This window comes from Gopherus flavomarginatus, chromosome 1 (assembly GCF_025201925.1).
Source record: "Gopherus flavomarginatus isolate rGopFla2 chromosome 1, rGopFla2.mat.asm, whole genome shotgun sequence".
Lineage (NCBI taxonomy): Eukaryota > Metazoa > Chordata > Testudines > Testudinidae > Gopherus > Gopherus flavomarginatus.
This window is the reverse complement of record NC_066617.1, coordinates 117,439,937-117,466,660: the sequence shown is the minus strand read 5'-3', so window position 1 is coordinate 117,466,660 and position 26,724 is coordinate 117,439,937. Positions and strand designations below refer to the sequence as shown.

Sequence of the window (26,724 nt, the reverse complement as noted above, 5' to 3'; positions counted from 1 at the left end):
ACCCACAAAATGTACTGTGGTGCAGTGCTGGAATATGTGTTAAGATTCCCTTATATGAATGGTCTTTAATGTAAAAGCCAAGTGAAAAGACTTTGAATTACTGGATTTATTAGCAATGCCTGGGGGGTGTCACAAGTATGTAACACCTTTAAGCACTGATGCAGTGAGAATGGAAAAGAACAGGGGGGTGAGCTTAGAGGGAGGAAGAAATCTTTTTAGATATATCCAATGTGCAGTGTTTTATTACTGAACAGGAAATGTATAGTATCCCCAGACTGGATAGCTCACACATTTGAACTGATCTTGTGCTCAGGCTAGTTCCCATTGAGGTTTAATTGGAGTTGGGTCAGGGCACTGTATTCACATTTTTCCATGCATGGAAAATTATTTCTGTTACTTTGAATTACTATACCATTAGCTTTGGCTTTTATATAATAAAATAAAATCAGGCCACCTTTTGTATTCCAAGAAATTGCTCTCTTCAATGCCAACAAATATATTGATTGTTGAATAAGAAACAAAAATTGGATTACAAAAATAAAAAGTGGACATATCTGTAAAAATAGGCAAACTAATCACTAAGCATAGTTTTTCTTTTTTGTGGGTTTCTGGACTCTTCCAATACTTTAAATATGAAATATGCATTTGCAGGATTCTCTGATGGTTGAAATAGTGCGTTCTGTAAAAGCTGCCATGTTTAATCAGAAATAGAAGTTGTAAAGATTTAAAAATCTATTTTTCTGGACTATGGATCTTGTCCATTAATTGGAATTTTTTGTTCATTTGAAATTTGTCAATAAAAAACTTGGAATGTCAGTAAAAAAATGGGAAGTATATTAGTAAATGTTTACGTTTTGAGGTTTGCCTCTCTGATTCCTCTGTGCCTACAAATGAACTCTGAAGATGCCATGAAGGGCAGGAAATGTCCTGTGCTAGGATCAGCATATGTTCCATCCATATTTTACTAATTGAATTCTGTTATAATTGCAAGAAAGTTAAGAGAGATTAGTAGATTTTGCTAATGGGCCTCTGTTCAAGCACCTTTTCATTATTCTCCATTATCACCACAAGAGGGTGCAGACTGGATCTCACTCCTTGAAAATCTAGCCCACATTCTGGTGACAAAGTCATCTTTGGTACAGCTCCAATGACTGCAGTGGGTTTACACCAGAGAAGAGTTTGGCCCCCTGGGCTCTGAAATAAATAACAAAACAGAATAAAACAAAACACACACATACACAAGCAAGAGAGAGAGAAAGAAACCTCAGTGAGGGGTATTTAATGGTAAAGAGAAACTGTACATCTGAGGTGAGGAGGATTGAAAAGAGCTGGGCAACGTGACCATTCGTGTCCATGTCGAAGGGGAGAAATGGAAACAATGGTAAGGACTGAAGTGCAGCGTTCATCCAGTCCCCTGCGTGCATATATGGCTCTCTCACACACTCCACTGACATACACATGGAGTATATTTCTTTCCCAAAGAGCTCAATAGGGCCAGGAGACAGGTAGCAGGTCCTCATCCGCAAAGACAAAGTGGGTTACAGTGGAGGGAAAAAGGATCTCCTTGACAGACACCCTAGACAGGGCTTTGGCAGATTTTTCTCATTGCCCTTGAGGTACAGAAGAGCTAGATGCTAGTTTCTTTTAAACTCTCAGGATACAGTAGTCCTTCCCAATTGAAGATCACACCTTTCTCCCTCACTTAGAACAGGTGATCTCCCTACCACTGTGCAGGAGTCCTCATTCCAAGCACTCTACATGATACCTTGTATTTTAATCCATATTCTTCAGCACGAGACCTGAGTGACTTTCCCTCTTGTTTGACAAAGCACCACACTTCCTTTATAGGGAGCAGAAAATGGGTCCAAGTCCTCTTGTTTTGCTTGTCCAAAGGGCTTGGGGGCATGGAACATGAATAACTAAGACTCTCCCATGTCTGATTGTGACTCCAGATGTCCAACACCATGTAAACTTTTGAGTTTTAAACCACGAGATAGCAAAGGGAACCCACTTTTCTCTTCCATGTCTCTGACCATGAATCAATCCCCTGCTTCTGGAGTGAGGTGACTATGGGGGGAGTTCCTTTTGAGCAACTCTTTGGTTCCTTTCACTCTGGATTATAACATCCAGGGGGAGAAGGGTTGGAGGGCAAATTCCCCCTTTGCTCCACAGCTGAATAAAGGGAGTGGCAAACTGTCCAGTCCGATGGGGAAATTTCAAAACCAAAATGTCTCTTAAATAAGCTTCTTTAATTATTATCATCTATTTATTTATACAAATATAAAATATATTTATATAGATTTATATAATATAGATTTGTTGCTTTGGTGGCTCTTTCATTTACAGACATACTGGTCGACGATCTCTGTGCACTTTTTACACTTGACAAAGCAGCACCAGTGGAACTTGCAGTGACAGCGCTCCACCTGGATGCTCTTGAATTGGTCATAGCCCCGGCCACAGCACATCAGCTCACAGCCATCCATGCCCTCTGAGGTCTTGTTACACAGCCGGCCCTGAGTGCCCAGTGAGCCAGTGGTCTCATTGCGCAGGCAATAGTCAGGGCTGGAGTCAATGTAGACCAGGTCCTCCTGCGTAGGTGAGTTGAAGCGGTTGTTTACCAGCTCCAGCTTGCCCTTGCGACTGATCCTCATAGCAGCTGCACTGTCATACTTCTCCTTCAGCAGGTCACCCACCTTGCGGAAGTCTGCCAGCTGCAACCAGCAGGTCTTGAGGCTGCAGGAACCTGAGACGCCATGGCACTTGCAAGCCACATCTGCCAGCTTGTATACAGCCTGCAGGAAGAGCAGATGGAATCAAACAAGAGCTGCATTAACCTTTATAGCACTGGGAACTGGCATAATTGTGCTGAGCTCCTGTTACTTGCGTACTTGCCCTGACCATCCCCCCAGTTCTCTCTCTCCCCAGAACAGACACAATCCTCCTTAGTCCTTTGGCATTGCCATCCTCAGTACAACTGATCCCTGAACACTTCCACTTCTGTCCAGTGTCCACACAGATGTGGGTCTGCCAGCCACTTTATCTTTCCTAGCTCCTGACCTGAGGGCTGAGTCAAGCACAGGAAACAGCAAGGGGAGAGAGTCCTACTATTGGAAATGCTCCCCAGTTTTCTGGACTAACTTACTATATCCACCTCCCCTCAAAGTCCATAGAAGCAATCAATGCAACAAAACACCTGAGAACTTGTCAATTTCCTATAGGTAGAATAGGTAAACGATGCTATAGTTCTAGCATTATACCCCATATCCTCTTGGAATAAATTCATGTACACAGGCTCTTTCCCTCTATCCCCATTCAAGAGCTTTGTTCACTCTAAATAAAGTTTCTGGAGGAGTCACTCTCTGTCAAAGAGGAACAGCTGGGATGGTAATAACGATGTGAAAAATTAACAGATTCACACCAAGCGTGTATAAGCAAGGCATTCGCTCTCCAAGGACAATTCATGTTTCTTCAAAGCATCACTATTCTGTGTACTGCGAATAATAACAGCATAGGTTCTATAGATTTAAGTGCAACTTTTGCACCACCTTGTGTCAAGTTATTCCTCTACACCAAAATAATCCCTCAGGGCTTGTCTACACAACAGGGACTACAGTGGCATAGCCAAACTCAACCATAATATAGACGCAGCATACAGCAACAGAAGAGTTTTTTCTGTCACTAGATAATCCACTTCCCTCAGTGTTAGTAACTAGGCCAACAGAAGCATTCTTCATTGAGAGTAAGGTTGGCATAGCTACAGCATGAATTTTTCATACCTCTGAGAAAGTGTAGATATATCAATCTAAATTTTAAGTGTTGATCAGGCTTCAGTTTCCTCATCTGGTGTCACAGTATGGCTGGTCTAAATTTTAAACATTTAAAAAGCAACCACTAATTTTCAAACCTTCATTTAGGAGTGCTCAACTTGAACTACTTTGAGCCTGATTTTCAGATACCAATGGGTGCAATACATCTGAAAATCCAGCTCAAAGTATTTCAAGTTGGACACCCAAAATTAATTATTGCCTTTGAAAAATTTAGCCCTGTGTGCATTAATCTCTTAAAAGCATGTGTGGAGATGATGTGAGGAAGAAGAGTCATGATTCCTCTCACCCTAATAAGGAGAGAGACAGACATTAAAAAACCACAAGAATAGAAAAGCTCATAATCAGTGGGGAAAAAACTTAACAGGTTGGGTTTGTTCGTTACATTGAACAGAACTGTGTAAATGAAACCAATCTCTCAACTAGTTTAGAGATTCCACAGTATTGTTACTAAGACTACTAGTGAGCAGGTGTATAAAGTGTGCCTAAGCCCTAATATGGCTGACAGCTAGTAGAGATTCTACTTTAGCTCAAGTGGTAAATCCCTTAGGGCCCAGTCCAACTCTCAGGGTACGTCTACACTACCCACCAGATCAGTGGGTAGCGATCAATCTCTCAGGGATCGATTTATCGCGTGTAGTGTAGACACGATAAATCGATCCCTGATCACTCTCCTGTCAACTGCTGAACTCCAGTAGTGTGAGAGGCGGAAGCAAAGTCGACAGGGGAGCAGCGACAGTCGATTCAGCGCTGCGAGGACACAAAGTAAGTGATTTTAATTTGATCTAAGATACATCGACTTCAACTACACTATTCTCATAGCTGAAGTTGCCTACCTTAGATCGATTCCCCCACCCCCCACCCCAGTATAGACCAGGCCTCAGAGAAGACAATGCTCTGAGCCCCTAGAGAGGAGGGGCTTTAGTTCCATTCCTCTGTGTGTGATTTATTGGTAATTGCCCTTCATAGTGTAACATAACAGCTAAAGATCTGAAGCCTCTGGACTTGCCGTGGATTGGACTATAACTGTGCAACATCAACCACATAGCTACCTAAGGATCTTTGTGCTGAACTACACTTGAATTTTCAGAGCACCAGACACTTCCTATATCCTAACTGACTTGCCTGCCTGCTTGTTATATGTTTGTGTTAGCACTTCTTGGTTATTGTTGGGTTAAATCCCAAATTACTCATGCCTCTGTTGCCCTTGCATATGTTTTTATAAAGTAGTTTGTTTCTTCCTAATCCTTGCTTTGTTCCTTTAGAAAAACATTGCAACTTGATCCCCCTCAGTTAATGTCATGGGACCTTCAGCGTTTACTCTGACTTGGGTTTAAATGGCTGATTCTCAAAACATCTGGGTAATGATTATGCTGTGGAATGTGTATGCTACCAGTATGCACAAGCCCCTAAGGAGAAGTAAGCCTGGTCCCACTTTGCTTAGATACACAGTCCCCCATCCATTAACTGTGGAAGTCACCACTGCATTAGTCCGAAAATGACTCTCCCTTTCTCTATTCCTTAGCTCCTGGGATGGGGAAAGGGTGGGAGAAATTGTAGGTTCTTTACTGGCTGAGTTAAGATCAAGGTGAAGAATAACAGAGCCCATAGGAAGCTGTAAAAACTGGGTCTGATCAATGGGCCTGCCACAGAATCAGTCTGAAAGTATGATCAATAAAAATGTTTAAACTCCCCTCTCCACAAGCCCAAGTTCCTTTCTGATTCCTCTCTCGTAAGAAGGGGGATGGGAAGAGAATTAATGGAGAATTCCTATGTGGTTAATTAGATGGCCCCCTCCCAGCCTCACCTGGCACTGGATGGAGTGACTGATGATTGACGCCTGCTATATGTTGACTGGGTAAACAGTGTGGAAGGACAGACTGCCAAAGTCTGAGAGACAGAGAGATAGATAAGAAATTAGGGAAATGGAGACCAAGTGGAGAAAAAGACAGATGGAAGGAAAGGACATGTTGAGATAACAGTCAAAGACAAACAAACAAGAGCAATAAAGCCAGGAGCCAGTACCTCAGAAACTCCAGAGTGGAGTGGAGAGGTGACGGGGTCAAGACTGTGTCTGAAACAGAAAAGAACATTGTTCTCTTCACATCCCAACCCTGACCTCCCAGCTCCTCCCCGTTAACATGGGTAGGGGAAAATTCCCCCTCCACCATCAGAGCTCCACACACAAACCAGGCACTGGGGGAGGATATCTCAGTGGTTTGAGCATTGGCTTGCTAAACTCAGGGTTGTGAGTTCAATCCTTGAGGGGGCCATTTAGGGAACTGGGGTAAAAATCTGTCTGGGGATTGGTCCTGCTTTGAGCAGGAGGTTGGACTAGATGACCTCCTGAGGTCCTCTCCAACCCTGATATTCTATGATTAGGTAGAATTCTCTCACATGAGAACTCTGTCTCTTAACCAAGATGAGACAATATGGCAAAACTGCCCAGAAACCAGAGGGAAAAAATTTCTCCCTTCAATTCAAACTCTGTCTAGAAGACAGAAATCACACTCTCACTGAAAATCAGAATGGGGGTAGAACTTGAAGGCCACTTGCCAATGACCACTGGTCCCTCAGAGAATGGGTACTGCTTGTGGCCAGGTGAGCCACTCACTCATGCCCGTCACGCCAATCGGGGTATGGGCTGCCAACCACAGATCTTGAGAGTCCTCTATCCTGGGCCATTCGCTCTAGCTGGTTCCAGGTATAGCCCATTTTTTTGCTATCAGCCTCACGTTCCATGTGCCTATGGTAATCCTGGTTGCAAGAAGGGTAATCGGCTTAGTGGCTTCCTCACGGCTTTTACCACCCAGCGTCATGCATCTTCGAGTTGAAGACCGTTCTTTTTCCAGGGTAAAAGTCTCTGTTGTCTCTATTGTTGGCGTTTCTGTAGCAGGTTGATTTTTTACGAGGTGGAGTTGCTAGCCCCACGCCCAACCCTCCTCCTTTATCCTGACTTGAGACAGGCAGATGGCCCCAAAGGACCTCTCTGGTGGAGTTCAGGTGAGCCATGCTGTGGTTTTTTATATGGTCTCCACCCTTCTGACCGTCTCTTCCCCTTCCTTTCTGTCTCTATTTATAATATATGGAGTGCCATGATCCCATATTTCTTCATATTCCCAAGCACAAAATCTTTAATGTGAAAACTTAGCACAATATAGAGATTTACCACTGTGTTAGTAAGTCACAGGTATAGGGAGGCAGGCTGGGCCACTACTCCATGGACTGGACTCCATGGACTGCCACTCTGTGCATTGGCAGTATGCCAGACTCAAGCACAGGAAGCTATTCTTCTTGCTCTCTAATTGTTCATGTTCAACCTCATCAGCTAGAAATGTGTGTGTGTGTTTGAGAGAGGCAGAGACTTTCTGCCTCATTGGGTCTGATTGTGTCATTCTCCTCTAGACTGCTTACCTGCAGCTTCGATCACTCATTGAAGTGAGCAGCATATTAAAGGATCATTGTCCTGGAGACAGGCTACACATTTAACAGCAATCCCTAGAGGCTACACTTTTGTTTTAATTTTTCACCTAGTTATCTCACCTCTCCCCACATCACCTCTATTCAGAAGGAACAAGTAAGATGCTTGTTCCAAGGAAGAAACTCATGGGAATTAGTGTGTTCCCCGTGGCAACCCCTCATCACTAGAATTCAGCCCAGCCAAATACATCTCTTAGCTCAAACATAGTCACTTTTAGGCTATGTCTATACTACTGACTTTACAGTGGCAAAGCTGTACCACTGCAGCTGCACCTCTGTAAGGCCTCCTGTGTAGCCACTCTATGCCGACGAGAGAGAGCTCTCCCACCTCATAATTAAACCACCCCCACTAAGCGGCGGTAGCTATGTTGGTAGTGAGAGAGTCTGCCACCAACATAGCACTGTCTATACCAGCACTTTTGTCAGTGAAACTTATGACGGTCAGGAGGGTGTTTTTTTCACACCCCTGACCGACAAAGTTTTATCAATAAAAGTGCTAGTGTAGTCATAGTTTTAAAGTGAGATGTAAGATCATGCTCTTTTCTATATTTTAAGACCAGAAGGGATGATCTAGTCTGACGTCCTACATAACACAGTCAATAGAATTTCATCCAGTGATTCCCACATCAAGCCCAATAATATGTGGTTGATCTTCAGCATATCTTTTAGAAAGACACCCTGTCTTGATTTAAAGACTCCGACTGATGAAGGATGCACTATGTCCCTGGGTAAAGCCTTTGTTCAGGCTAGCTGCTAACTGCAGACCATGAATAATCTCCTAACCCTTAAAGCGCTATCTACAAATTCAAACATAACCACAACCATGTAGAAAACAGCAGCCCAAACACAGTTAAAATGCGATTGTGTCTAGTACTGAAGACAAGACCTGACTGTTTGGCCATGGCTACACTAGAGAGTTGCAGCGCTGGTGAGGGGGTTACAGCGCTGCAACTTAGGATGTGGCCACACTTGCAAAGCACGGCCAGCGCTGCAACTCCCTGGTTGCAGCGGTGGCTGTACACCCGGTCGAGCCTCGGGTGTAGCGATTCCAGCACTGGTGATCCAGCGCTGGTCAGCAAGTGTGGACCCCACCAGCGCTTTTATTGACCTCCGGGGTATAAGGAGGTATCCCAGAATTCCTGTCCACAACAAACCGGAAGAAAGGGAGAGCTCGGAGTTCAGCCAAACTGCTTATTTAAAAAACAAACACAGCTCCTGTTTGCTGAGCGAGCGGAGGCAGGCAGGGGAATTACTTTGAAATGTTCACAGCTGTTTGCTTGAAGAGAGAAACAGCACTCTCACACGGCAGAGGGGGAGGGAGAAGTCCATGTTGAGCAATTGCTTATCTGGTCTGACGGGTATTTAGGAGTACATAATTTGCATTTAGTGAATGAGAGAGGAGTGGGGGAAGGGAGTCAGAACTTTTAAAATGATTGAAGGTAGGCACTGTGTGTCTTCCAGTCCTTAGAACTTGCAAGGCAGGGAGCTGAGAACAGTGTCAACTCCAAAAATCCATTCTGTCTGTCTCCTCCACGCTCCCTGTCACATTCCACCCCACCCCCCTCTTTTGAAAAGCACGTTGCAGCCACTTGAATGCTGGGATAGCTGCCCACAATGCACCACTCCCAACAGCGCTGCAAATGCTGCAAATGTGGCCACACTGCAGCGCTGGTAGCTGTCAGTGTGGCCACACTGCAGCGCTGGCCCTACACAGCTGTACGAACACAGCTGTAACTACCAGCGCTGCAGAACTGTAAGTGTAGCCATGGCCTTTAAGCTGAATCCCTGAACTATGATACAACTCAGCTCTGTACAAAGCTATAGCACTGTTTGAGCTTGTGACACAGTTAGATTCCTGTTCACATGACAAGACAGAACTTGATGTTAACCATGTTGTGGGACAAACATCTACTAATTTGATCCCCTCACATAGCTATTATTGTAGTCTAGATGAACTCCTAGTCTACTGGCTGCTATTTGCTATGTTTGATCCTAGTGAGAATAATTAAACATTTACATGGTTATTTAATGAAAAAACTGCAGCAGCCTCTCCAAATATAGGGCAGTTAAACCCTCAGCGCTTTGAAGAATAAAGAAATGTTAGGTGCCAGAGCTGTCAGTCTGCTGCCTTTCACCAACTGCAATTTTATCTCAACATTGGTTTTCCAAAAGGAGTGATCAGAAATTCAAAAGCCCTTAGCAGTATGCTGACATCTGTGCTTATGACACATGATGATTCCACGGTCAAGAAAGAGAATTCTGGCTAAAAGACTGTTCTAGTTCAGTGGCAAAGTGAAAGCAGCAACTAGAAATAAAAAAGCAATATATAACAAATGGAAAAGGGGAGAAATAGATGGCAATCAATATAAATTAGAAGTTATGAAGTGCAGAAAATTGATAAGGGAAGCTTAAGACATCAGGTAAAAATCCATGTCTTGCACAGCTAAGGACAATAATGAGTTTTTTTAATATATTAGGAACAAAAGAAATCCTAGTAATGATATAGACCTGTTACTAACTAGAGAGAGTAAAATTGTTAATAATGATGCAGAAAAGGCAGAAGTGTTTAATAAATATTTCTGATATGTATTTGGAAAGAAGCAGGATGATTTACTCATATCACAGGATACGTAAATACCTTCTAATCCATTAGTAACTGAGGAGGATACTGAACGACATTTATTAAACATTTTAAAATCAACAAGCCTGAATAACTTGCACCCAAAAATCCTAAAGCTGGTTGAGGAGATCTCTGGCCCATTGATGTTCATTTTCAATAAACTTTGGAATACTGGGGAAATTCCAGAAAACTGGAAGAGAGCTAATGTTATGCCACTATTCAAAAAGAGCAAGAGGGATGACCTGGGTAACTAATAATAAGGTGGATTAGCTGGACATTAGTCCTAAGCAAAATAATGGGAAAACTGATAGAGAATTCCATTGATAAAGAATAGGAATACAATTAACGCCAGTCAACATGGTTTCTTGTCAAACAAATCTGATTTCATTCTTTAATGAAATTACACGTTTAGTTGATAAAGGTAATGGCATAGATGTAATATGGTTAGACTTTTGTAAGGCATTTGACTTAGTACTGCGTGACATTCTGATTGAAAAACTAGCAAGATATAATATCAATAGAACACTCATTAAATGGATCAAGAACTGGCTAACTGACAGATCTCAAAAAATAGTTGTCAATGGGAATCATTATGTTTCTAGTGGGTTCCACAGGGATAGGTGCTAGCCCCAACATTATTCAATGTTTTCATCAATGATCTGGAAGTAAATAGAAAAACACTCCTGATAAAATTTGCAGATGGCACAAAGATTGGTAGAATGGTAAATAATAAAGGCACGCATACAGAGCCATCTGGATCTCTTGGTAATACAGGTCTATTCAAACAAGAGGCATTTTAATACAGAAAAATGCAAAGTTATGTATCTAGGAATAAGGAATGCATGCCATACCTACAGAATGCCAGAAACCGGTGACTCTGAAAAGGATTTAGGGATCATAGTGGGCAAACAACTGAGCATGAGCTCCCAGTGCAATGCTGTGGCAAAGAGGGCTAGCGTGATCCTTGGCTATATAAACAGGAGAATAGTGAGCAGGAATGGAGAGATGATTTTACTTCTGTACACAGCATTGGTGAGACCAGTACAGAAACGATGCATACAGTTCTGGTGTCCACATTTAAAGGAGATGTTGAAAAATTAGAGAGGGTGCAGAAAAGAGATAAAAATTATGTGAGGGTTGAAGAAAATGCCTTACAGTAAGAGACTTAAAGAGTTTGATCTGTTTAGATTGTACCTCATCGAGGGGAAATACAGGGTACCAAAGGATCTTTAACCTTGTGGAGAAAAGCACAACAAGAACCAATAACTGGAAGCTGAAGCCAGACAAACTCAAATTAGAAATAAGTCACAAAATTTTAACAGTGAGGGTTATTAACCATTGGAACAAACTACCAAGGGAAGTAAGTGGTGGATTCTCCATCTCCCGATGTCTCCAGATCAAGATTGGATGCCTTTTTGAAAGATGAGTATTAGCCAAACACAAGTTATGTTTCAGTCAGACAAAAGTTATTGGGCTCAGTACAGGGATAACTGGGTGAAATGTAATACTCTGACAGACTGGATGATCTAAAGGTCCCTTCTGGCCTGAAACTCTGTGAATCTCTGAATGACAGGTGAAAGAAAATTCAGTGTCACAGGAATGCCCCCAACCCCATCCCACTACCAAGGTCACACTTTGGCAACCCCAGTAAGGTTGTATGTTGGAGGAAAAACTGGCTGAGGCCCAAATCCCCAAATGTGCCTGGGCAGTACAAAATTGATTTAACAGGGCTGAGGATCTGGCCCTGAATGTCCATGGCACCCAGTGGTTTAGCAGACAAAAGGCTTTGGACAAACCTTGGAGCTCTTCACTGGCCCTAATTCACTTGCTGGCCAGAGAAAACTACAGTAGAACCTCAAGATATGAACAGTGGGGTTACAGACTTACTCATCTACTGGACACCCTGTGAAACCAGAAGTCCTCAATCAGGCAGCAGAGTAGACAAAATAAAAAAAACCAAATACTGTACTGCCTTAGTGCTTCAGCCATTGGGGGGCTTGCGGCTGCAACTGCAGTGTCGGGGGGGTCAGGGCTCCAGAGCGGGGTTTTGGGGTTTCTGACCCTTGGGAGCACTGGGGCTCAGGGCTTTAGACTGGGGGGAGTGCTGGGGCTCATGGCTTCAGCCCCACAGCTCCGTTCCCAGCTTCAGCCCCGCAGGGGATGTTGGGGATTGGGTCTTCAGTCCCGCATCTCTGCTCCTGGTTTCAGGGGCCGGGGGGGGCGTGGGGGGGCGCCAGGGCTTGGGACTTTAGCTATGTGGGGAGCACCGGTTTCAGCCCCAGCGCTCTCCCCATAGCTAAAGCCCTGAGCCCTGGCTGCACAACTGCCTCCACTGGCTGAAACTGGGAGTGAAGCTGCGGGGCTGATGCCCCAAGCCCTGAAGCTGGGAACTAAGCTGCAGGGCTGAAGCCCTGATCCCTGGTGCCCCTTCCTCCCCCCCGGCTGTAATCAGGAGCGGACTTGTGGGCTGAAGCCCCGATCCCCAGTGCCCCTCACAGGGCTGGAGCCCCAAGGCCCAGTGCTCCCTCCAGGTCTACAACCCTGAGCCCTGGTGCTCCCAGGGAGCAGAAGCCCTGAGCCCCCCGCTGGGAGCCCTGGCAGCTCCTAGGGTCAGAAGCCCCAACCTTCCATTCCACCCCCCCCGAGCCCTGACACACACACACACACACACCCCGCTCAACCCTGTGGCTGCAGCCCCAACTCCCCCGAGGCTGAAATCTGCAACATCTTGTTTGGAGTTATGGACAACCTCCATTCCCAAGGCAAGACATCTATAACTCTGAGGTTCTTCTGTAAGTGCCAAACTGATCTTGACTGTAGGATTTACAAAGAAATGGTGAACCTAGGACACTGCACCATACCAAGGGAGTTACTGGTATCCTCTGGCCCGTAACTGACTGACTAATAGTGTTCATCACCACCCATGAGTGACTTGACACCCAAACACACGAGTTCTTGATCTGCCTCTGCTCCAACCAAAAGGAAAGGGCCAGCATCCAGCTTACCCTGCGACCAGCCTCATTGTTCTGCAAGTTCATGAGTGTGCGAGCCTGCTCCTCCGACCCCTTCGCGTAGTTCTTCTCCCTCTCCCTGGCATCCACAAACTCCTTGGCGAAACGGTAGCCATACTCCACATTATCCCCGCAGCCACCCCATAGCCAGTCTCGGGGCAAGTCCTTGGGACGGGCTGTCCGGCTGCAGCCACAGGTGGAAAGCTCTCCTTCGCGGCATGCACGGCTGATGGCATTCACCACCCCGGCGGCACTAACGGCATAGGTGAAGGCGGTCTCTCGACTACCTGGGAGAGCAGGAGGAGGAGAAGATTAACAAAAGACAAACCTCCTTTGATAAATACAACACCCGTCATGGGGAGACCTAATAGACTGTACAGCAATGGAAAGTGGTATGAGCCGAAAGGCACAGGACATTTGAAATTAGGTTGGGAAAAGGATGGGATAATGTATTGTAAGGAACAATTCTGCACTGGCAGATAAGAGATGGATGGGATGGGCAATTCAAACAGGAGCTGTTCATAACATAGGTTTGCATTCCTCACTTTGTTTGTATTTAAGGAGTCCATCCACAAGACTCCGACTATCCTATTCCAGCAATTTTAGTGTAGTCAGTACCAATAGCAAACCCAGCTCTCTGACATACCTGGGCTGGGGTCTCCTTTATGGCCTGAGGTTGTTTCCTGGTAATGATATACACAGTGAAAAATAAAACATTTAAGGGTCTCATTTGGGGAGGAGGTATACTTGTGGAGGGGCTGTCAGAGAAAGGTTACAATTATTATTAATTTTATTATTTATTATTTGTATTCCAATAGTGCTTGCGCTGTTAAGCACCCTGGAAGTGAAGTCCTTTATTTACAGAAGAGACAGCAGCCACCCAAGCTCTCTCCCCCTTTCCCCTCCCCCCCCCAACGTGGATCCATCAATATGTTTTAATCCTGACCTGGAGGTAATGCGCAAGAAGTGGGAGGGTAATTCACTCTCCATAAAAATTCAGTTCTTGACCTATTTGGTGAGACTGCAAATAAGTGGGGACGAAGTGCAAGTAGGCCTTATCTACACAAGAAAGTTGCTCTGGTTTAACTAAAAGTGATTTTAAACCAATTTAGTTAAACTGGTGTGAACCCTTGAATAGACGCTTTTGTTTCAGTTAAAACCTTCCTTATTTTATTTTAGCTAAAGTGAATTAGGAATTGGCTTAAGCTAAACCAAAATAAGCCATTCTTAAACCGAAGTAAGAATATCCACACAAGGGACTATGCTAGTGTAACTATAACCATACCTGTATAACTATATCAGTATTATTGTTAAAACTTTCCCATATAGACAAGGCCTATATTAACTGGTCGACAACCTTTTCGTTTAGACAAGGTCTTAGTTTCAATACCTGTCCTCTAGGAACTTCCCTGCTTTGAGGTGTCCACCTTCCTCTGCTCAAATTATGTATCTTAACTGTATTGTCTGTCCAGTTTAGATTGTAATGCTTTGGGGCATGAATCATAGCTCCAGCTGTGTATTGTACAGCATGGACAAGAATGTCAGCACTGAATATAAAAATAAGGAACTGAACTGAGACTCTCCAAGACTTCCATGTATGTCACCAAACAGCTTCAGGTGATACAGAGAATGATTACCTGAGCTTCATTTGCACCAGCAACCTAAGTGTGAAGAGCTACAGATCCAAAGTACTAGTACCAATCCCGATATCAAACTGCCCACTAATTTTCTCAGCTGAATTAGGCCTGGTCTACACCTAAAACTTAGTTCACCCTAGCTACGTTGCTCAGGGGTGTGAAAAATTCACCCCAAGAGACATAGGCTATGTCTACACTGCTCTCTCCTGCCAGCAAAATAAAACCAAGGAGGGGCAGTAGCTTTGTCAGCAGGAGAGCATCTCCCAATGACAAAGTGCTGTCCACACCGGGACCTTTTGTTGTTAAAACTTCTGTTGGTCGCGGTGTGTTTTTTTCACAGCCCTGACTGACAAAAGTTTTAACAACAAAAGTGCAGTGAAGACATAGCCTTAGCTAAGTCTAGCTAAGAACTAAGGTGGATGGAAGAATTCTTTCATTGACCTAATGACAGTTTCTTAAGGAGGTGGAGTTACTACAGCGATGGAAAACCCCCTTCCATCGCTGTAGTAAGTGTCTACACTATAGCACTACAATTGTAGTTCTTATAGTGAGATATACCCTTAGAGTATCACCAAAAATGGATATTTAAAGAATACATTGTAAATCATGCATCAGGCCTCCTTGGCAGGACTGAGCTGGTGGTTTGGGTGTCCTCTTTTTCCAATTTGCACATCCTGAGAAACCGTCATTATTAGCAACTTAACACCAGTTTAGTGGTTAACGACCCAAGACAAAGACAGGACTGTGAGGGGTACCACCCTTGCATAGAGTGGTTTGTTGGGAAAATTTTCTAGTGAAATGCAAACAAGGAGAGGACTTACCATATAAAGAGAACCCCCATGAAACCCAGTGGTACAGACATCTGTGACATTTTTCGGGAGTGTAGGAATGATTCACAGAATCACTTTCTCTTATGGCAAAGTAAGATGTGCTATTATGTCTAGCTTTTGTTTTTCTACTTAGTTCAACACAGCATGTCAACTGCTGTTATTGCATTGATTTCCTTGTTTCAGAAGGAGAGGAGGAATAGCTACCAAATAAGCTGTGAAAGAGGTCCACCCTTCAGCAGATAAGTATTTGTATGAATGTATAGCATCCATGCTGCAGCATATTTATGCCACAGTGCATGTGGTGTGTGCAGCAACTGTGCTGTAATGTATCTGAGTAACTATACCAGTATGGATAAGGCTTAAAAATGGTACAATGCTTATACAAGTGGAGTGAGAGAAGGTGGATGAGCTAATATCTTTTATTGGAACAACTTCTGTTGGTGAAAGAGACAAGCTCTCGAGTTACACAGAACTCTTCTTCTGGTCTCTCTAATAACCTGGGACCAGCATGGCTACAACAACACTGCAATATACAGTAGCCCTATCTGTCTCAGAACATTAAACAGACAAGGTGAGTGAGGTAATATCTTTTATAGGACCAACTTCTGTTGGTGAAAGAGACAAGATTTCAAGCTTACACAGAATTGAAGAAGAGCTCTGTGTAAGCTCCAACGCCTGTTGGTCCACTAAAAGATATTACCTCACACACATAGTCTCTCTAATATACAGGTATAGTTCATTCCTATACAGAGAGGAGAATAAGCTATACTGATATAAGGCACTTCTATATCAGTTATTATAATTATATCCACACTAGGGGTTTTACCGGGTACAGTAAAAGCTGTTTCTTCCAGCACTTCACCAACTGGGAAGCTCTATAAACCGGCATTTCTGATCTTCATTGAAATTCCAGTTTATAGTCTGATTGGCGCGGGTTCAGCAGGGGATTGGGGTGCAGGAGGGAGTATGGAGCACGGGCTCTGGGAAGGAGTTTGGTGCAGGAGGGGGCTCAGGGCAGCGGGCTGAGGCACATGATGCCGGATCCAGGGGGACGCTCACCTCGGGCGGCTCTCCGCAAGCAGCAACCTGTCCCGGCTGCTCCTAGGAGGAAGCGCTAGCTCCACAGCTCTCATTGGCTGACAACTGCGGCCAGTGGGAGCTGTGGGGGCGGTACCTGCAGGCAGAGGTAGTGTGTAGAGCTTCCTGCCGCGTCTCTGCCTAGGAGCAGCCAGGACAGGTTAGCGCTTGTGGGAAGCTGTCCAAGGTAAGCGCACCTTGAATCCAGCATGCCGTGCCCCAACCCACTGCCCCAAGCCCCCTCCTTCACCCAAACCCCACACCCACTCCTGCACCCCAGTGCCACACCCCCTCCCACACGCAAATTCACTCCCTCTTAATTAACCGGCATTTTTCACTTACCCGCACTCCCTATTCCCCCAACATGCTAGATAAAACAGCTTTTACTATATAACTATATCAGTAAAAAAAAAATTCACACCTCTAACCAACATAAGTATACTGGTACAAAATCTATAGACCAGGCTTTATAGCATATTCAGCTGAGGAGTCTGACAGCACCAGTGCCCTGGGCGCACCTGCCTGATGTATATTTAAGATCCAGGTCCTGAAAGTATAAAGTAGACATAAACCTAAGTTGCAAAATTCAGATCTGGATTTCAAACCCATTGAAGTTTGAGGGTGCATGGACCTACAGTTTTGATACACCCCAGATCAGTCATGAAGCTACAATCAGGTTTAGACCAGGATCATCTCTAGTACAAAGTAAATATGTAGATCTATCTATCGAGGTTTTTGTAAGGGATGGCACAGTGGTGTGTGAACACACGTGGGTGCACTGATATCACTCCATTCAAATGGCCTTCATTACAATGGTTAGCCCTCATTTCAGACCCAAATGTACCTCTGTTCCACACAGATATGGAGTCATGTCACATGTTTAGTAAGTTATTTTCATTAAAAGTGAGCAAACATGAACAGAGGTTACAGAAAATGTTATTTGGAGTAATGCGATAAACCCCACAGCATTTTAAGCTTCCTGTTTTTATATCCCCCATTCTCGGTCTGCATGCCAAGGCCATCTGAGTACTGTGATTGTCCGTGCAGCATTTGCTCTATACTCTGTTCCCAAGTTCTCTCTGCTTTCCTAGGTGTTTTTAAGGTCTGTCTTCTGAATGACATTAGCAATGGAGTGCTCCAGTACCTTCTCTATGGAGCTCTACTGCCCTCCAGTGTCCACTACACAATCAAAGCAGTGGGAATAAACTAGGGCGATATTGGGATGTGATAAGACAGGCTGTAGGCATCAACTGTGAAAATGCTAACTTGAGCTTTAGACTCTCCTTTCGGGACTCAAAGGTGAACCAATCCCAGCAAGTCTTTTCAAGGGGATTGCCTGGAAAGGAAGGAGAGGCAGACCTGAACTTGGTGGAAGAGTGAGGCAAAAAAGATAATGAGAGCTGCCTAAAAAGTGTATTTCTAAGTTTTTATGATGAAAAATTGTCTTATTCTTTTTTAAATTGCAGAACATGTTTATTTTTCTTACATTTTCCAATTTTGACAATTACTATAACAAATATTAAATACTAAAATTCTTTTGGTTTTTCCCCTTCTCTCCCTTTCACCTCTTTTTCCTTTTCTCCCCTTTTCCTTTTTCCATGTCACCACTGAAAAGAAAGGTGGGCAGAAAGGAAGGAAAACCAACTAAAAACTCAGACATTTTTCATGGAACATATCATTTTTCAACCAGCTCTAGAAATTATAGGGCTCAACTGGATGACTTGGGACAGCCCAGTCAGGAGAGAATGACTGGATTGGGGTGGGAACAGAATATGGTTTCCTCTCAGAAGATACTCCCAGTAGTAAATTCTTTACATTACATTATATGTTTCTTTATCCTCCCCTTTAAGAAATGCAGCCTTAAGAATATATGAAATCTATTATAGGGCAGGGATCAATTTCTGAAGGGCAATTTCTGTACTTCAGTGATCAGAAATTGCTCTTTGCCAAACTAGACTAGACCAAAACCTATAACAATACTCAAAGAAACAGTCGCTTAGAAAAACAAATATAACACAACAACCAGTTAAAGCGCTACACATCCCTGAACAAAATCTGCATGCTAGCAGACTGCCTTACCACTGTAAAATATACAAAACTAAGGCAGACTTACTAAACATAGAGCAAGGCTATGTCTGCACTACCACTCAAGTTGGCAAAATTTATGTTGCTCAGGGATGTGAATATTCCACCCCAGAGTAACATAAATTATGCTGACATAAGTGGTATTGTGCACAGTGCTATGTCCACAGGCGCTTCTCCCGCCAACATGGCTACCGCTGCTTGTTAGGGATGGATTAATTATGCCAAGGGGAGAGTGTCTACATAAGAAATCTTACAGTGCCACAGCTGTATCAGTACAGCTGCACTGATGTAAGCTCTCTAATGTAGACATAGCTCAAGTAACCATAAACCAGGGCCTACCATTCTAAGCTGTGGCCAAACTGTGCTTGGTGTAGTCTTTTGAGGGTGAAGGGAAAAGCTGCCTTCACACAGCTTTTCCCTTCACTGTACAATGTACTTCCTGGATTTGGGTGCTTATGGGCAGCCCCCAGCATGGCCTAGAACAGTGCTTGGGGCTTCTTTAATTTATGCCCTGATTGCTGGCTGACAGACCAGAACCATTGGAGCATTCTGGCCAGACCCTCTTTCTCCTTACTTATCCCTTCTCCTCTCCCCAGACTCTGACATGCTCTGTACCACCACTGGAGATATTCCCCAGTGAGGAAATGCATCTGGTTTCCAGCCCCTTTATGCCACTGGAACAGCATAAAGGAACCAGGATGCAATACAGAATTGAAGCCTACAGGTTAAAAATGGAATAAAACCACAAACTCAGAGAAGAATGACTTTACACCAACATGCTACAGAAGAGATTGAAATGGCTTGATTTCTACTCCAATATCAAAAACATATTTCCTCAAATTATCTGAAATTACAGAAGACATTTAATAAAAAATCAATCCAAAAGAACTGTACCTAAGCCTAGGAGAAGAGAGACAGCAGCAATAACATCACCCTATGTAGCAGCTTGTCATTGACAAAGGGCAAGTCTACATTCCCCCCCCCCCAAGCTGATCTAACTTATCTAGCTCAGGGGTGTGAAAAAGACAAACATACACCCCGAGTGATGCAAGTTACAGCACCCTAAGCGCTGACCACACCAGTGCTGTCAGCAGAAGATGCTCTCCCACCGACATAGCTTCCACCTCTCGCAGAAGTGAAGTAATCATGCTGACAGGAACGCGTGCTCTCATCAGCATAGAGCGTCTTCACCAGATGCACTACAGCAGCATAGCTGCATCAGTGCAGCTACACGAATGTAAGTGTAGTGTAGTGTAGACATGACCTCAGTAATAGACAATAATGATGAATTATCATAAAACTCATGACACTATGAAGCCCAGTCCTGTGCAAGAGACACCTCAGATTTATAGATTTGTAAACTTTTGCAACACCTATATCACTTTTCTTGCCATTCTACTGTTTTCAGTTTGTATCTGAGTGTGCACCCTCATGAGAATATACCAGGAACGAGGTACAGAGGGGACACGTTCAAATATCTGTATTAGAAGTTAAGTTTTTAAATAGTAGACACACCACAAACCATGTCCCCACCAGCCACCACCACCACACACACACAACTAGACACACATGCACACCACCACACATAAACACACCCCCTCTACCACAGACACCCACCACCACCTATACCATAACTAGCAAAAACATCTACACCAATACTGCCACCAGACATCCAACACCACAAACACCATAGCCATCAGAGACACCTATCACCACATCCACACTAGACACTCACACAGGCCACCACTGTTTTACCACCAAAACCAAAGAGTTGGCAAAGTTGCCAGGATCATTGTAATTGAAAGGATGGGGAGACAGCCTTTCTCTGTTTCTACCCCTTCTCCATTTCATTTTGGCTCCTTTCCCCCCATAAACCCCACCCTCCCTGTGTCCTCTGTTCATCCCTTGACCCCCTGTTCCTTCACCTCTGGCTTTTGCTTCCCTTTTGTTCACTCTGCTTCCCCACCCGGGTTTGGACTTGTCTCCTAACTCATGGACAAAACTGTGATGGGTGGAGAGGTACTGAAGGGGAAAGGAATCTGTCTCTACATGGGACACTTCCCAAGCCTTTGTTCCTGTGGAATTGCTGTAACTTTTTCTGGGAGCCAAAATTTACCCCAGGCTTTGAATCCCGCTGAGCAATGCCCACCAAACTAAGGGGTGTGTCAGAGGGGTAGTTCCTGTTATTGTATTACATAGCTCCATCCTCAAATGCATCCCTTCATGATGATTCACTTTTCATTCCCTGGAGGGCAGATGTTAAAGTTTTAGGTTCCTGTCCCTCCATCTGTCCTGTTTCCCACCTAGTGACTCAAGAACTTAAGAATGGCCATACTGGGTCAGACCAATGGTCCATCGAGCCCAGTCTTCCGGCAGTGGCCAGTGCCAGATGCTTCAGAGGTAATCACCAAAACAGGGAAATTATTGAGTGATCCATGTCCATCCCTTGTCATCCAGTCCCTGCTTCTGGGAGTTGGAGATATAAGGACACCTGGAGTATGCAGTTGTCCCCCTGACCGTCTTGGCTAATAGCTATTGATGGCCCTATCCACCATGAATTTGTCATCTATCTATCTCTCTGGCAGCTAGCTAGCTATCTAGCTAGATACACCAGATATACTTTTGGCCTTGGCAACATCCCCTCACTCTCCTTCCGGAGGAGCACAGGAACGTGCGTATGGCCCTGGGTACGTTCAGGAGAGTGGTGTGGGAGGCTGAAAGTTCGAGTCAGGGAGTGGGAATCAGAAGGGGTGTGTCCGGGAGAGGCAGAGGAATGTGAAGGGGCTGGACGGCGAGAGAGAAGCCGCTGGGGCTTGACAGGGTTGGGAACCTGCAGGCTCAGTGACAGTGACCAACCCTCCAGCGCGGTGACTGAGTTTGTCAGCAAAGCTCCGCCGGCGGCCCCTGCGCTCTGCAGCCTGGGACCGAGCCTGCTGCTTCAGAGCGGAGACACGCGGGCTGCTCTCGGGGCAAGGAGAAGCTAACGCTGCATGTATTGTTCCCGGGCCGCGTCCAAGGGAGCCTCGCTAGGAATCTCCACTCCCAGGCCTCGGGTGCTGAAGACCGAGGATTCACGCCATGCGCCATTAAATGGTATCCCTGAGCCCATCATTGGGGTGGCGGGGCTAGTGCTGCATGGGTCGTTCAATGGTAAATAATTGGCGTGGTGGGTGGGGGTGGGAAGCGTCCTGACTGAAAGGGGCGGGATGCTGGGGGGTGGCCTACTACCATTTTAACACCTTCTCTTTATTGTCCTGGCGGTCGGACACATCAAACTGCGCCCGGATTTCTCAGGGCCTTGCCAGCGGAGGATTGCATTTCAAAAGGAGCGGGGACAATGTCCCCAGGTCACACCTCGATTCAAGCGCGGCAATGGCCCGTCAATGCGCCTCTTACCGCCAGCGGGGTAGGAATTGTCCAAACCTCCCTCCCAGGTAAACAAGGGCTCCCACGCAGGGAGTGCACATCTCGCCGCTTAGCAGGGCTGCGCTCCCTGTAGCCGGGGGCTCTGGGGCCGTCAACCTGGATCGGCGGTTACTGCTTTTATCCTCTTCCCTCGCCACCCTCCCCGATCAATAAACACAATCAACGCCCCCCCCCCCCAAAAAAAAAGCCCGCTAAACCCCAGCTCCGCATTACGGCGTTCAATGGGCGAGGGGAGGCCATCCAGGCCGGTGCCCCTGGACAAGCGCGAACGGAGAGAGGTGGCTGGACGCGAGGGCTTATGCGCTCCCTGCTCAATTAAGAAGCACGCGCATTTCAGGAAATGGAAACGGTTCGTTCAATGCGGATTTCGAACCTCCGCTAATGGGTGGCCCTGCTGCTAAATGTGTATTTGAACAGACCAGCCTTGCTCTACGTCGCCATGAGTATAGGCAACAACCTCCGAGCCACCCGCTCCCCATCCTGCCTCTGCTGCCACCCTTACCTATTTTCATTACCCTGCCAAAGACAGAGGTATTGTCCACTGTGCTGCAGTTCCACCTCCTCTGCCGGAACTGGTACTGGCACTCCTTGATGGCATTTTTGGCTCCTTCTCCGATGTACACCATGTGTTCCTGGTAGAGCTGGCAGAGCTTCCTCTGGCCTGGGGAGAGCCCGGGGAGTTGGCTGCACACAGGCTGGGCTCCTATAATGTACATCTCAGGTCTCTGAACTGGGTTCATCGCCAAAGACCTGGAATGAGAAAAAAACATCAAAAAAGGGGAGAGAGGGAACCAAAAAAATAATCAGCGAGTTCCGATCTTGGGGTGTCTCAGGCCTAATCGGGAGTCCGTGCCAGTACCTTCCTGCCAGCCAGAGGCTGAGCCTGGGCAGATCTCTGGTGCGGCTCTACCAGATGCTAATCTTTTCCAAGGCTTTGGCAGGAACAAACAGCGCGTTTGTAACCTGAGTTAAAACATAAAGAGACACTCGGGATGGGGAAGGCAATGCGCTGAGGCTTTGCACACACAAAAAAAGAGTTCATCTGTTTCTGAGAACTGCTAGTAAGCGCTGCCTCCAACTTAGGACATTTTCCTCTCCTAGAAGAGGGGTTTGTCGAGAGTTGGACACTTAATAGGAAACCTTAACGATCCTTTCGCGTGGGCTTTACCGCAGAAGGGCAACCAGCCGAGATCCCTGAAATTCTCTCAAGCGGAATTGGGTGTGGAAGGGACGTGGGTTTCTGTGGAAGGGACGTGGGTTTCTCTCCAAGGTGGGAGGGGGGCGGATCTGAAGACTTCTTGCAGGTACAGCAAGAAAACCAAGAAACCCGCCGATTTTCCCTCGAACATGGGCACAAAGCCACCGGAGCCCGGGGGAAGAGCAGCCCTGACTCTCCTAGCGGGCTGCAAAGTCCCACTTCCCTACACTGGAAATCACCTGCACCCCAAAGGAGGACAACGAATGGAAAGCAGTGACTTGAGACTCACCACCAGGAATTCGCGTCCGCCAGAAGCTGGGTGCAGCTGCAGAGGAGAGCGACGGTGAGCAGCAGCCTTGTCCCGGTCATAGTGCGCTTTTCCCGGCTCCGGCGCCCTTGGAAGAGCCCTTGAACCGACAAGCTCCAAGACAAGGCTCCCTGCAAAACGAGGAGCAACCCCAGAGAGGGGCCTGAGTCCAACGGGCGTGCGGGGATCACATCAGGGTCGTGCTCCAGGGAAGCCGAGCGCCCCCTCCCAGGTCTCTCTGCTCCAAAGCTCTCCGGGCGGGACCCCTTGCGCACAGCCAGTCCTGCCTGCAGACCCCTCCCCCGCCCTGCTTCCTTCCCCAGTGACCGGCCAGCAGCACTCCGGGACCTGCAGGGCTTTTATGAGGGTCCATCTGCCTTTGATTGGTCCGCACTCCAGGGTCCCTGGGAATGCACACTTCCAGGGCTTGTCAGCTAGTGACACTTGGGGAGGGGAGGAGAGGGAAGAGCCCTGCAAAGGGAAGGACGAGGGAGTGTGAGGAGAGAGAAAAGGAAGGGGCAGCTTGAGCTGGGAGAGGGTGCACTGGAGAGAAAAGGGAAAGGAGAGAAAACCAGCAGCCTCCTCCCCATTTTTTTACATAGCTACCCTAACATCCCCACCCCTTCTTTACGTGCACAGTAGGGTGCGATCCAGCCCTCCCACCTAGCCAGCCGCCTGGAGATCTTCCAGGAATGAGGGCAACCAGGAGAGCCTGCAGAGCGAAGGGCAAAAAAGAGCTGCTAATGCGGCTAACGCTGGTGGGGGAAGAGTGAATCATGCACTCCCCTCTTCATCAGGTCTTTCTCCGCCCTGCCGCAAGCAAGACCCCTCCAGGGGCCCCTTCCCGGGTCGAACAGAAGGCGCTGAGAGTTGTAATAACCCCAGAGGGAAAGACCTGGCCTGAGGCCTTTTTGCAGTCGCAGATGTAATGATGAAGCTCCTGGGACACAGGAGTCACTGGGGCAAAGGGTCTGATCCCATCTCAGGCTGACTGCAAAGGAACTGGCTGCTGGCCAAACCTCTGTTCCAGAAGTGGATGGGACAGAGCTCGATCTAACAGTGGAAACCTGTATCCCTTCACCCGCCCAGACTCGCTGCCCTTCAGTGTGAAGCGCTGCAGAGAGGGGTGGGGGGTGGACAGGACAGCACCTAAAGGGCACCCATACCTAAGACCCCCACCACCCCCATCCCAAGGATGCCTCTCTCCTTGACATTCATATTCTCCAATGATAATACCCCCGATAAATACAGAGTGACAACCCCTGGTGTCCCAGGCACCAGCCATGCAGAAATGCACCCCCAGAGGCAATACCCCTGGACTCACGCAGGCTACTGTCTCTTCCTTTTATCTGCCCCCCTCACTGAACCCGAGAGTCTCTCCAAGTTACTTAGCCCCAGTCCAGAGTTGGGGATCCAGAGACAGCCCCCTTCTCATGGTATTTCTTCCTCGGGTATCGGTTTGCTGGAGGAGGGCGCACAGGCAGGTGTGTGGGGTTGGCAGGGGGGCCGATCAAAGGGAGAAACTCGCTCCTTCCCCTTTGTCATGCAGAACCGCTTCGGAAATGATCTGGCCTCTACGGCAGCAAATGAACAGCCCCCTCTCCTCCCGAAAATAGTTCTCCCCTTCAAAAGGACCCCATATAATACCCCCCAATCCCGTTCCCCCAGGGCAGGAGGTCTGTGAATGCACTGGCTGGAACAGCTAGAGATGGAGCAGAGATAGGGCTGGCACCAGAGCCTAATGACTTTATAGGGGGGAGGAGGGGAGCCGGTCCAGAGAAGAGGAACGAGAAAACAGCTTCAAAGGCTCCTCTTGTCCAAACATCCTTCGCCATCCCCTGCTCAACCGCACCAGGCAGCTCTGCGGCAGGAATAACCAGACAGATCCTCACCCGCTCCCAGCTCCACTCACTCCTCAGGTAGCCAAGGCAAACACCACACTTCCCCGCGCCATCCCCACCACTCCTGTCCGCTCATCGGCCCTGCTCGCCGCTCCCACTGCCCCCCCTTTCGCACCCCCCCAACACGCTCACAAATCCTTCTCCCCCTCCGCCGTCTCGCAAAGGGGAGGGAACCAGAAATCGCCACCCCAGACGCCCTCTGCCTCATTCCACACACAGCCCTGTCTCAGCCCACGCCTAGCCCGCCCCTCCATTCGCGCTTCTCTATCCCTTCCCAGCTCCAATGGAGGACACCCACAGACTCCTACGCCCCCAACCACGTCCTCCTCTTCCGGCCTGCCAGCTCCAGAGGAGCGCAGGTGGCGGTGGTTCTGCTGCAGTGAGTTTGAAAGGTCAGCCTGCCGCTCCCCTCCAGTGACTGTCAAGTTGTGCCAGAAACGTGTACGGTCCAAGCTCTGCAAGTTACCTGCCTTTCATACAGCCTCATAAACACCAGCAGGGACATTAATCACCAGACTCAGCAGCTCATTCCACCCAAGGGTTTTGGTGGGGGGGTTAACCCAAATTCCTATCTACGGTGAAGTTGCTGTGTTTGTTTGTACCAGGCTTCGCTTACTCCACAGTCCAGATGTGCTCTACCTGCAGCTGGTGACCTGTCTCACCTGGCAGGCAGATGTGAGGCTGCCAGCGCCAGAATTAGCCTCAGGACAAAAAGGCCTTGTGTGACCCAGATCCCAGAAGAGAGGCAAGCCACGCTGCCCAGGCACAGCAGGATCCATGTCTGAAGAAAACAGGACTACATTATTCCCCTCTTATACCTCTTCCCTCCTCCTACTTGTGTGTGTTGGAGGGGCTGTGAGAGTGGGGGTGTTTTTCAGGACTGTTTTTGTCAGTGATGGCAAAATGGATAGTTTCTCTTTCCAGTCTGGGGAGGAAGGAAGTTGTGGGGAGGTGAATGGTTTTTCCATGACAAACGATGAATCTGCACAGAGGTGGTGTGATGTCGCCCAAAGGTTTCCAGACAGCCTCAGGTATAGGAGCCCTTCTTCCTTAGTGGAGGAGAGACTGCCTATTATAAGTGAAGTCCCCCACCCTTAGCAACAGAGGCAGAAGGAGGGGAGAACTTTAAAAAAAAACAAGACAGAAAAGGGAAACAACAAGGATTTGTACCATGCTGTAGTAAATAAATGACTCATGCTGGGAAAGGAGTAACTGTCAGTTTACTCATAGCCAATACTCCCTATAGAGCCGTGTGCTGGAAGAATCTGGGAATGGAGTAAACTGTCAGCTCCCCACAAGCCATCCTCTTGATTCTTCCTGCTAAG

At 46.7% G+C, this 26,724-nt stretch overlaps 1 protein-coding gene across 1 annotated transcript in view; it reads right to left on the bottom strand.

Moving 5' to 3' along the window:
• Positions 1–1,284: 1,284 nt before the first annotated feature.
• WNT5B (Wnt family member 5B) overlaps positions 1,285–26,724 on the bottom strand; it is a 94,766-nt gene continuing 69,326 nt past the window's right edge. Inside the window, exons 2-5 of the mRNA XM_050937071.1 lie at positions 23,481–23,629; positions 22,496–22,743; positions 12,933–13,225; positions 1,285–2,795 (exon numbers count right to left, since the gene is read on the bottom strand). Coding sequence (XP_050793028.1) covers positions 2,337–2,795; positions 12,933–13,225; positions 22,496–22,743; positions 23,481–23,629 — 1,149 coding nt within the window. The 3' untranslated portion in view covers positions 1,285–2,336. The remainder of the gene's footprint in view (positions 2,796–12,932; positions 13,226–22,495; positions 22,744–23,480; positions 23,630–26,724) is intronic.